We start from the raw sequence: 13,323 nt of genomic DNA on the forward strand, positions 1-13,323 counted from the left end.
GTTGTTATGTTTTAAATTAAGGATCGGTAAATAGAACAAGGGTATTTAGTTGTCAACAATGCCAACTTGTTTACTTGTGTATATACCCCGGTTAACCTAGAGATTGAGGTTATACAAAAATATATATTTGGATTTCGAATTTTTATTTTTGGTATCAGACATGTCGCAAATCAACTGTGATAGAATTAGACTGTGTCGATATTTTTCCTTGGGTGAATTGTGAAACCTAGGTTGTGGTGTATTAATTACGCTCTTCCTAATTTATTAAATAAAAGTAAAACAACAGAATTTGAATGTAACTTTATTTGGTTTTCTGTTCATATTCGGAGGTTGTTTTTTTTTTTTTGTATACATTGAACATTTACAAATATGGCAAAAATGGATGCTTATAAAATATATGTATTTTTAATTTCAATATAAAATTATATTAAGGCCAAAAAATTAAATTAAGGCAAATTGTGTTCAAAGCACTTCAATTATTTCGTTTCATTAACAGTTTAAAAAGTAGAACTTAAAATTGTTTCTAGTTGTCAAATGGGGAATACATTTAATTTTATAGATTTTTAGAGTTTTCTTTGGTTATTCAAAATAATAACATTATATTAAAATAAGCTTTTTTTTATATAAAACTAAGCTAAAATTAAAATCACAGAGCAAAACTGTGTATAAATAATATTTTTAAAAATAACAAAATATTTGCAGATAAAAAAAATTATGTACTACTACAACACGGAAAATCTCGTGGGCATAAATGTTCAGAATATTCCATTAAAATTGTGCTGTGTTTTATGCGGTACTAACTAAGTAGAATCGCTATGATAATTACACACATACATGAGAATGTATAACCTATTTTAAAATAATATATGTATGTATCATAAAATTAGTTATTATACTAACTACTTAACAACTTAGCCTTAAAATTAATGTAAAAAAACTTACAAAAAAATAATTAACAAAGAAAAAATATCACAAAATAATAAAACAAAATCCATACACGGTTTTTGGCTTAATTGTAACACGGAAGTTAGATGGGTAGGGAGGGAAGGATTACTAGCTTTACTTTTTCCTCGGCTTCTCTTTGCATTTTTTGTGTTTTATCACCACCACCACATAAAGTTTACATTTGAAAATTTCACTCCATAACGCCGCACACATCAAACATACATACATATTTAAACATTGACATGTTTGCTCACAAAGATAATCAGCAAGGTGACAGCACACGATAGCAGACCCAAATAATTGCCACCCACTGCAATGGCGCCATTACATTTTTCAGTTAGACAATCTTCACAAAAAACACGATGAACATTTTTCTCGGTGGGATCATCCATGCAATGAGTCAAGGTATCCGATTTGTTGGTGTAGTAACAGAAACGTTTTGTGACCGTTTGTCCATTAACTGAAATGACCAAAAAACAAAACAGAGATACGCATTAATGTCCATCTCATTTACATAATTAAAATTGCCAAAAACAAAAAAAAAGGAAAAACACCAGTGGTACTAACTTTCTTCAACAGTTTTACGACAAACTGGCCTTTCATGTTCGGATTTTATGCTGCTATTACAGGCACGCAATACACTGAGATTTCGTTCCTTTAGTAAATCTACAGGTATGTTGTCCTCATTGAAAACTTCACCACAGAATTCTTCAGCCCCAACTGTGTCGGAGCTGCAATGCCAGCATTGTAAACGATTGTTTGGGTTGGGTTCGGCAGCTGTAAAAAACAAAAAGATATACACATATTAAAAATTTTAAATTAATTGAAAGGTTAAAAAAAAAATAAAATAAAAATAGAAGACTTTTTTCTATGTATATATTTTGTGATTTACTGCACAGTATAAATAACTATTAATAATACCAATGGGGATATCAACAAACTAATAAATCATTCATTCGGAAACATATGAACAGCTAAACGGTATTTAATATCCCACTGGGCAAATCCATTCATTACAAATCATTAAATATTTATTTATTATTAAATAATTTTCCTCACAGAATTTATTGGTTTTTAATGATCATAATTTATTTAAAATATTAACGGGGTGTCTACGGAACGTGTTTTTCGCCATGAGTCATTTCATATAATAATTGATACAATTTTCACTTAGGAAGTGAATTATATTGAAAAATATTTATTAAAATAGCTTAACAAAGACAGAAGTTGATAGCGTCCCCCAAGAGCAAATTAAAACAAATTAACAAGGAAAAACATTAAGGGATGACCCCCACTTGTAAAGGCCAAAAAGCAATTTTTCATGATTTTTTTTGGAAGAAAACTAACAAACTTTTTTTGGTATATTTTTTTTTTCATCTGATGTGTTCATATTAATCTAGTGTCTGAATATTTTCGTTGAAAAATATTATAAAAAAAAACAAGTGAACAAAGGCTATAGTCGGGACGAGGCCTACCATGTGATACCCTACACCACTACCCCTGTTCATAAGCTTTTCACTTGTAAACATTTCTTTTAAGGGAATAAAATCCGACTACCACCAAACATAATATGCCTCTTTTTCTCTGGGACCCCCATAAGCAACCAAAATTTCGTGACCATCCGATCAAAATTGCGACCTGTAGTATCAGTCGGCTTGGCCGACGGAGATATACCCTCAGCCTGTGTATATTGAATCAATTTGTTCCTAAAAAACGTATGTATTTAGAGGGTTTTAAATATTTTGGGCATATGAAACGACAAAAATGTTGATTAGGATTAAAGAGCAAAAGTTTTGCGGAGGAAATACTTAAATGAATGGATCGACATTGACCATTATGGAAGTGGATCTCCAGCCACTACATATGGTGCCATGGGGGGTTTTACGCCCTTCGGACTGTTTGCTCAAGAATTGTGGATTTGCCCCTGAACGAAACTTTTACCTTCGTAATTGAGGCAGCGAATGCAAGCTGCTTCAACAAAAATCAAAGTGATTCGATAGCAGGTCTTAAAGTGAACTTATACGAAATTTTGTGTGAGAGGTACCTGAAGGAGGAGACAACTATCGTCCATATTTTAACCTTATCTATATCTAGTAGATATATTAGGATGTGTAAAGTATGGACCAATTCGGCCACTTCCTTCAAAAGTTACCGTACGAACAATTTTTCTGAACATTTTTGAAATTTTGTGGGGGAGGTACCTGAAGGAGTGGACCGATATAGCTTATCTTTGAACTTAAACTATGTTTGGACGAAATATTACTAAGGCTAAGTTTTGGACCCAATCGGCAGATTCGCTCGAGAGTTATCTTGCGCTCCGACCACCTCACACGGTGTCATAGGGATTTTGTGCAACTTTCAGGCTATTTTCTCAGGAAGTATGAACTTGCCCCTAATGAAACTTGTACCGTCGTATGGGGGCCAGTGAATACAAGTTGCTAAAACAAAAATCAAAGCGATTCGAGAGCAGGTCCTAAACTGAACTTTTCCGAAATTTTGTGTGGGAGGTACCCGAAGGAGTGGACCGATTGAGTCCACATTGGAACCTCATCTAAGTCTGGTAGAAAGCCAAATTTTGGACCGAATCGGTTGATCCGTTCTAGAGTTATCGTGCTCTCCAGCCAGCCAGACAGACAGACGGACGGACATTGCTCAATCGACTCCAAATTGCCTGAAACACATTTCGTCCAAACATACTTGGGGTTTAAACCACTATTTCGATGAGTCACATTTTGCCCGTATGAAAGTGTATATACCCTCGTTAGCATAAATGCGGGGGGTATAAAAATGGAAGAATTCCATTGACAGGCTTTGCCGTTAGAATACCCTCACTAGAAGCCTATATATTTACAAAGAATAAAACTTTGAAATTGTCTCCACATGAGGTTTTCCCCATTCCGAGCCCTAAATATTATCCGACTATCACCAAAATCAATAGGTGTTTTACTCTGTGAGGCTCCCATCAAGAATTTCGTGTCTATCCGATAAAAATTCCAACCTATAGCGTGAGTACAAAAAATGGAAAAAATGGATATATTACTTTCGCGATATCTCGGTTGTTTGCCACGTACGCCAACATATTTTGCATCGATGTAAAGAAGATATTTTCTTCGTCCAGTGACGGGCTTTCCTTTTGGAATACTCCTACCAGAAGCGGAGATATTCGCATAAGCAAAAAACGTTGACTTTTCTCCACATAAGCTTTTTGCTTATTCCGACTCCTGAATATTATCCGACCATCACCAAACCTCATAGGCTTCTTCCTCTGTGGGACCCGCATCAACTCCCAAAAACTTCGTGACGATCCGATCAAAATTGCGACCTGTAGCGACCTGATTACAAAAAATCGGAAAATTGGCAGGTTTTGCTTTTGATATACCCCTTATAGATACGGAGTTATTCGCTTTGAAATAAAACGATGATTTTTTCTCCAAATAAGTTTTTTGACCATTCCGAGCCCTAAATATTATCCGACCGTCATTAAAATCAATAGGTTTCTTCCCCTCCGGATTCCTCATCAACACCCAAAATTTGGTGACGATCCGATCAAAACTGCGACCTGTAGCGTGATTACAAGGTTTAGATGGATAGGCGGACAGACGGACGGACACACATCGCCAGATCGACTCAGCTCGTCGAGACATTCATTTTGGTATATATAAGAATGGGTCTTCGACCATTATTTCGATGCGTTACAAACTTTTTGGCTAAAACCAACTTATAATACCCTCCCCACATAGTGGTGTAGGGTATAATAAAAATAAAATCTAACGATAAAGGACTAGATTTTGATATCCTTGATTCGGTTCACTAGTTTTCGAGCTATAGTTGGCACAAATTTCAAAATGCCATTTCGAGAAAAACACGTTTTTAGTTTCTATGTTGCATACAAAACACAATATATTTTTCCCTTCCAAAGCTCATATCTCAGGCAATATTGTTCCGATCGACTTGAACATTTCACCACATATTCTATTTTAAATTAATCCAATAAAACATTTTTCGATTTTCATAAATTTACCGGTGGGGGTCATCCCTTAAGTTCGGCCGGGTCGAATTTCTTACACCCTCCTCCATCATAAAATAATCTGAACTTAAATAGAATAATTAGTTGCCTGTTAGGTGTAAAAATTGTTCGACCCCAAATGTCTAAATTAGATAAAGAAAATTAAAAATATGTAAAATCTATTTGTTGGTATATCTATATGGGGGATATACCAAAAAATTTACTTATTTTCACGGTTTATGGTGGAGAAGTTTCGGGACGACTGAGAACCTCAAATGTCAAATTACAGCTAGTTCGGTTAAAAATTGTAGCTAAAATCCTCAAAATACCGAAAATTGTGAGGTACCATTATATACGGGCTATACCAAAAAGTGGGCCAATGTGGACGATTTTTGGTGGAGAGGTTTCGGAACGACGGAGAACCTGAAATGTCAAATTTAAGCTAGCTTTAATTGGAATCGAGCTTAAAAGAAAAGCCGAAGATTCAAACCCACACAACCACCACTATGTGACATGCATGTTTCGACGTTGGTAGAGCGGCTCATCACACATATCGGCTGTAGAGTGGCTTCTCTGTCATCGAACTTTTTTTCAAATTTCTCGTTGGAATCGAGCTTAATGACCATTTATTTTGCTTGTTTGGTTAAAAATTGTAGCTAAAATCCATAAAATACCGAGGTACCGTCGTATAGGGGCTATACCAAAACATGGACGTATGTTGACGCTTTTTGGTGAAGAAGTTTTTGGGCCACTGAGAACTTAAAATGTCAAATTACACCTAGTTCGGTCAAAAAATTAGCCTAAATCCCCAAAATAGCTTAAATGGGGAGGTACCATTATATGGGGGCTATACCATAACGTGGACCTATGATGACGATTTTTGGTGAAGAAGTTTGGGCACCACTGAGAACATCAAATGTCAAATAAGAGCTAGTTCGGTTAAAAATTGTTGCTAAAATCCTCAAAATACCGAAAGTTGCGAGTTACTTGGCCAGTGAAAACTTCAAGTGTCGAATTTCAGCTAAATGCCACTAAAAATGTCACTAAAATTAAAAGATACCTTAAATCGGATGGTACCGTTGTTTTGGGGCTATAACAAAACATGGACCTATAAATCTGATCCTCGAACTTGACCAGTGGAAAAATACACTTGAGTGTTTTATCTCAATTATTGCGGACGCTAGAGTGGTTGCAACAGACGGACATGGCTAGATCAAACAACAGCAATGGCATTAAGCCGGACTATTTTGAAAAAACAAAAGTGCAAACTCTATTCCAATAAAAAACGCCACCAATGATCTATTATATTGTTGCTGTAATAAACAGACCAACAACATTTTGTTATGTTGCATTCGTTTGTAATTGATGTTTGGGTATAAAAAGTTTTTTGTTAATGGAGTTATTGAAAAATAACTTGGGTGGAGAATATCCACAAACAAGAAACAAGGGAACTAATGAAATTCTGTGGCGAGAATCGAAACTATGGTTTTCCCCATAACATGGAGGGTATAATTAAATTTGTCATTTCGTTTGTAACACATAGAAATATTCGCAGAAGACCTTATAAAGTATATATTTTATAATATCAGCATAAAGTTCTAAGTCGAAATAGCCATGTCCGTCCGTCAGTTGAAATAAAGATACAGCTCGCAATTTTTAAGATAGAGCTTTTTTATTTTGTATAGAAGTTTCTATTACTCCTAGGAGGTTTTGTATTGAAAATAGTTCATTATTACATTTCACGTCCACGTTGTGTGGTCTTACGTCCACGTTTTTTTTTTCACGGTCCACGTTTTGATATAGCCCCCATAGAACGGCACCTCCCGATTTTCGCTATTTATACCCTCAGCATTTATGCTAACGAAGGTATATACATTTGTATACGGGCAAAATGTGCCTCACCGAAATAATGGTCTGAAACGGATTTTGTCCAATCATACTTGTGGTCTAGTATGTTTGGACAAAATCCGTTTCATACAATTTGGAGTCGATTTAGCAATGTCCATCCGTCTGGCTGGAGCGCACGATAACTCTCGAACGGATTAACCGATTTGGTCCAAAATTTGGCTTTCGTAAAATTTTGTCCAAACCTATTATAAATTCGATGGGTCATATCAGTCTACTCCCTCGGGTACCTCCCCTACAAAGGAAGGGACTTTAGGATTAGATCCATACTTTGCACATCGTAATATTTCTACCGGACGTAGATCAACTTCGAATATGAACTATGTATATCGGTCCACTCCTTCAGGTACCCCCCACACAATATTTCAGAAATGTGCAGTTTAAGACCTCCTCTCAGATCGTTTTGATTTTTCTTGCTGCAACTTGTATTCGTCGCCCCCTTTACGACGGTACAAGCTTTTTCAGTTTCAAATCCATACTTCCTGAGAAAATAGCCGGAAAACTGTAAAAACCGGCTAAGGCGCCATGTGTGGTGGAGGCGGATAAACAAATTCGATCCAAAATTTGGCAGTCGTAACATTTTGCGCAAAATTAAAACAAGTTCTAAGATGGGTCATATCGTTCCACTCCTTCGGGTACCTCCCCCACAAAAGTTCAAAACATTTCCATACTTTGCACATCGTAATATTTCTACGAGACATATTTCCGTATAGAATATGGATTATATATGTCAACTCCTTCGGGTACCTCCCCCCCCCCCACAAAATGTCGGAAAAGTACAGTTTAGGACCAACTCCCGAATCGTTTTGATTTTTCTTGTAGCAGGTTGCACTCAAGGCACCTATTACGAAGGTATAGGTTTTTGGAGTGGCAAGTCCATACTTATTGAGAAAATAACTCGAATGCTGTAAAAAAAAACAACTACGGCCAGCAAGCGCCACCTTTGAATTTCACCACCAGCCAAGCGCACGGCAGCTCCCGAATCGAATACTGCGTTGGTCCACACTTTGCATATCGTAATATTTCTTCGAATATTAAATAAAATTCGAATGTGGTGCTTATAGGTCCACTCATTCCGGTCCCTTCCCCACAAAAGTTCGAAAATATTCGCGGTACTGGCGATATATCATTTGGTCCATATTTTGGATCTCGAAATATTTTTTCCAAACTTAGTTTATGTTCAAAAGTGGACCCTATCGGTACACTCCTTGGGGTACCACCTACACAAATGTTCAACATTTTTGTGCGGTTAAGGGTCTGTTAGAGGATCCTTTGTAAATTTTTACCGAATGTACTAGTGGACCTCTTTACAGCGATATTATTTCGTGGGCAAGTCCATGTTTCCTTATGGGCCAAAAGATCAAATTGTATGGTGACATTCTTTTATTTTCGTCGGCAAGTTCATACGCCCAAAATTCTTGAAACCCTTAATACATAAATAAATAAATACTAAATACATATTTTTTGGGAAAAAGTGTTTCAATTCACATCTCTGAAGGCAAATCCGACTGATACTTTTTTACTTGTTTCAGGGTTTTAGGATTAATATACCACTGAAATGACTGGAATTTGGTATTTAGTCTTCGTTGGGGACATACAACTTTCCATCTGAAATTTGTCGGTATTGGTCCACGTCTTCATATAGCCCCCATAGAACGGTAACTTCCGATTTTCTGTATTTTGAAGGTTGTGGCCTCAATATTCCTGCAAAATGGATGAAATTTGGCATTTAGTCTTCGTTGGTAGTATAAAACTTTTATCTGAAATTTGCGATTATAGGTCCACGTCTTCGTATAATACCCATTCAACGGTACCTTCGGATTTTCGGTAGTTTGAATGCTGTAGCCTCAACATCTCACAGAAATGGCTGAAATTTGGTATATAGTCTTCTTTGGGGATATACAACATTCCATCTGAAATTTGTTGGTATTGGTCCACGTCACGTTATATATTCCCCATAGAACGGTACCTTTCCATTTTCGGTATTTTGAAGGTTGTAGCCTCAACATCCCCCCGAAATGGCTGAAATTTGGTATTTAGTCTTCTTTAAAGGTATACAACTTTCCACCGGAAATTTGTCGATATAGGTCAATGTCGTCATATAGTCCCCATAGAACGGTACCTTCCGAATTTCTGTATTTTGAAGGTTGTGGCCTCAACATCCCACCGAAATGGCTGAAATTTGGTATTTTGACTTCGTTAGGGGTATAAAACTTTCCATCTGAAATTTGGCGGTATAGGCCCACGTCTTCATATAGTCCCCATAGAACGGTACGTTCCGATTTTCGTTACTTTGAAGGTTGTGGCTTCAACATCCCCCCGAAATGGCTGCAATTTGGTATTTAGTCTTCTTTGGGGGTATACAACATTCCATCTGAAATTTGTCGGTATAGGTATTTATATAGCTCTACTAGGCACTCACGGATTTTCGATATTTTGAAAGTCTTTGCCAGGGGTAAAAAACATTGCTTGCATAAAATCAGACAGCATACGTCCATTCTTTGCCAAAGACACCATGTAAGGGTACCAACCAATTTAAAATTTTTGAAGATTTTAGTCACATTTTCCTACCGAATTGATTGTTAATTGGAATTTTCTGTTCCCAGAAGATAGAAAACTTACTCGCAAAAAACTATCCATATACATATGTGTAGGCTTTTGTCTAATCCCCATGAGATCTTTTAATGGGTGTTGCAACATTTTCCTTCAGAAGTGGATGTAAACTGGGATTCTGGAATCTCAATGGGTAGAGATCCTTCGCACAGAAAATTATCAGTATAAGTGATTATAATCAGTTAAGATATTGTTCTCCTCGAAGGAATTATATTTAACGCAGAGAAAGACCTTAGTAGTTACTAATCGTTCCTATTTACTTCAATACAGTGGTGGTGGAGGGTATAAAAAGTTCGGCCGTGCAGAACTTAACGCCTTTCTTACTTGTTTTATATAAACAACTATTTTTGTAGCTAAGAAGTTTTCTATATGTACGTTCGAGTGGATATCGAATGATGCTTAATCCCCATTACAACTTTCTTTGACCTCAATTCTTCTAATCGTGTAGGAGGAGGATAAGGATAAAGATGCTTTGATATGGACCATAAAACTAGAAAATATCAAAAGTTATGCCTCCATTATAATTCAAATTATTGAAGTCACGAACTAAAATAAATATCAACAAAACAACAACAAAATGGTGTCATTTGGCTGGTATTTCCATGCCATGTATATTAGAATTCCAATTGTGTTGTTCCAAAAATTGTTTTCTTCGACTCCAATAAAAAAACAAGAACACAAAACTATTATTGTTGTTAGAGTTTCTGATATGTGGGTTGTCATCACAAACATATTTGTCCTTTTCAAGGGTTTATATATCTGCTGGCGATGTGTTGCTGTGAGTGATTTCACGCTTTTCCCGCAGTACGTTGACATCATCACCATCATCGTCAGCATTTTAGTAGCTTTGCCTTACAACTATTTTAAGAACATTTTATGTGGTGACCCAGTCAAAGAATTAAATATTTTCGAAGACAATTCGTTTTTTGTGTGAATTTTGGCAGCCGTATTGGCGCCTACCAGAAATCTGTGTTAAGGGTAATTCTTATTCTTCTTATTTTTTTGGAATAATATTATGGCTTGTGTGTATCAGTAGTGGTAGTAACTTGGTCCAATTGTTCAACTATGCCAAACAAAGTGATTTTATTTGTAAAACATTTACGTCATCACTTTTTTTTTGAGATTTTATTGTTGTCATATTGAAATTAGAAAACGTGAACAGTTTTGTAGAACAATTCTTTTTGATGTGGGCATACGAAAATGAAAGTTGTGTGGAGGAAGCGAGGCAATTTATGTGAATTTCTTGTGAAGAGGAAAAATATTTTTTGGATTCAAACAGGAAGGCGTAGTTTGTCTAACTGTACTTTATTGGCAAATGCAATCGATATCTGTTAAATGCTTGAATTAGTTTATTTTGCGAATTTTCCCGGCAGCGAAATAGGATATAAAAAAAAACAATTAAGAAATGCGTTAAGTTCGGCCGGGGCGAACTTTTTATACCCTACACCACCACCACAGTATTGAAGTAAATATGAACAATTAGTAACTAACAAGATCTTTCTCTACTTTAAGTATAATTCCTTGGAGGAGAATAATATTCTGACGGATGATAGTCACTTTAAACTGATGTTTTTTCTGTGCGGAGGTTTTCTACCCATTGAGATTCCAGAATCTCAGTTTACATCCACTTCAGAAGGAAAATGTTGCAACTCTCTTTAAAAGAGCTCATCGTTGTTCTTTCTATCCTCTGACTAAACACAATGCCAAAGTGCAGTAATCTCGGTTCGAAAATTTTACAAAAAACCCTCGAGATACATAAAATTGGACAATAACGGGGTTAGACTAAAACCTATATACATATATGTAGGTATTGTTATTTCTCTAAAATCTGTAAAATGTATGAATAGAATACTTTGTTGGGTAATAGCATGCTTTGAGGTTTAATATTATTATTTGGAATTAGCATGCCTTGAATTTGAATGTAACTAGAAATTATTTTAATATTTTTTTATTGTTGAATTGTATTTCGAATTGAACGGGGTAAATTGTTTCGTAAGTTTTATTTGTCATGTATTGAATATGTATACCAATTTTATTGTAAATTTTCTTTTCTTAGAATAAAACGTAGTTTTTTTAAATAAACTGGAGTTTTATGAATGCAAGACCCCGCAGGCAATCAACAGGTATACGGAGAGTTTTTTGCGATTAAGTTTTCTATCTTCTGGAAACACAAAATTTCAATTAACAATCAATTCGGTAAGAAAATGTGATTAAAATCTTCAACAAAATCTTAAATTGGTTGGTACCCTTGCATGGGGCCTTTCACAAAACGTGGATGTATGCTGTATGATTTTTTGTAAGGAATGTTTGTACCACTGACTTTTAGAATATAGAAAATCCGTGAGTGCTGTTCTATGGGGGTGGGGGCGGGCTATATAAAGACCTATGACGACAAATTTCTGGTGGACAATTTTATACAACCAACGAAGACTAAATACCAAATTCAGCCATTTCAGTTGGATGTTGAGGCCACAACTTTTAAAATACCGAAAATCTGGCTATACCGTTCTAGGGATTATATATGAAGACATGGACTCATACCGAAAAATTTAAGGTTAAACGTTTTATGCCCCCAATGAAGACTAAAGCCAACTTTCAGCCAGATCGGTGTGATATTGAGGTAAAATACTTTAAAATACCGAAAATCGGAAGGTAACGTTCTACGGGGACTATATGCAAACGTGGAACTATACCGACAAATTTCAGATGGAAAGTTGTATATCCCCAAAGAAGACTAAATACCAAATTTCAGCCATTTCGGTGGGACATTGAGGCCCCAATTTTTAAAATACCGAAAATCGGGAGGTACCGTTCTATGGGGGCTATATGAAGGCAAGGACATATACCCATAAATTTCATATGGGAATTTTTATACCCCAAATGAAGACTAAATACCAAATTTCAGCCATTTCGGAGGAATATTGAGGCCACAACCTTCAAAATAGCGAAAATCGGGAGGTACCGTTCTGTGGGGACTATATGAAGGCGAGGACCTATACCCACAAATTTCATATGGAAAGTTGTGTACCCCAAATGAAGACCAAATACTATATTTCAGCCATTTTGGTGGGATATTGAGGCCACAACCTTCAAAATATCGAAAAATCGGGAGGTACTGTTCTATGGGGGCTATATTAATACGTCAACCAATACCGACAAATTTCAGGTGAAAAGTTCTATACCCCCAACGAAGACTAAATACCAAATTTCAGCCATTTCGATGGTATATTGAGGCCACAACCTTCAAAATATCGAAAATCGGGAGGTACTGTTCTATGGGGGCTATATTAATACGTCAACCTATACCGACAAATTTCAGGTGAAAAGTTCTATACCCCCAATGTAGACTAAATACTAAATTTCAGCCATTTCGGTGGGATATTGAGGCCACAACCTTCAAAATATCGAAAATCAAGAGGTACTGTTCTATGGGGGCTATATTAAGACGTGGACATCTACGACAAATTTCACTGGGAAAGTTTTATACCCCCAACGAAGACCATATACCAAATTTCAGCCATTTCGGTGAGATATTGAGGCAAAATCCTTCAAAATACCAAAAATCGGGAGGTACTGTTCCATGGGGAAAAGTGCTCCTTTTCGGATCACAAGATGATACAATTTCAGATCTCTATACTCGGGGTAGCACAAAGCCCTCATAGAAATCCCAGGAGAACGGATTGGGATAAATTCTAAGCTCTTACTTACTTACTTACTTAACTGGCCCATTACAGAACATTTGTTCCATAGGCCAACTAAGAAAATATCTCTCTATTTGTTGCTTCGAACTCTGGAATACCGCGCCTTTTCGTCTCTTCATCCACTTGTTTGCGCCATCTATTCCTTGGGTGCCA

At 36.2% G+C, this 13,323-nt stretch overlaps 1 protein-coding gene across 1 annotated transcript in view; it reads right to left on the reverse strand.

Annotated features, from left to right (window-relative positions):
* Window positions 1-288: 288 nt before the first annotated feature.
* Window positions 289-13,323, reverse strand: part of twit (target of wit) — a 57,033-nt gene continuing 43,998 nt past the window's right edge. The window contains exons 3-4 of the mRNA XM_073966260.1: window positions 1,513-1,722; window positions 289-1,405 (exon numbers count right to left, since the gene is read on the reverse strand). Coding sequence (XP_073822361.1) covers window positions 1,176-1,405; window positions 1,513-1,722 — 440 coding nt within the window. The 3' untranslated portion in view covers window positions 289-1,175. The remainder of the gene's footprint in view (window positions 1,406-1,512; window positions 1,723-13,323) is intronic.

This window comes from Musca autumnalis, unplaced genomic scaffold (assembly GCF_047663935.1).
Source record: "Musca autumnalis isolate F117 unplaced genomic scaffold, ASM4766393v1 scaffold_2, whole genome shotgun sequence".
NCBI classification, from domain to species: Eukaryota; Metazoa; Arthropoda; class Insecta; order Diptera; family Muscidae; genus Musca; species Musca autumnalis.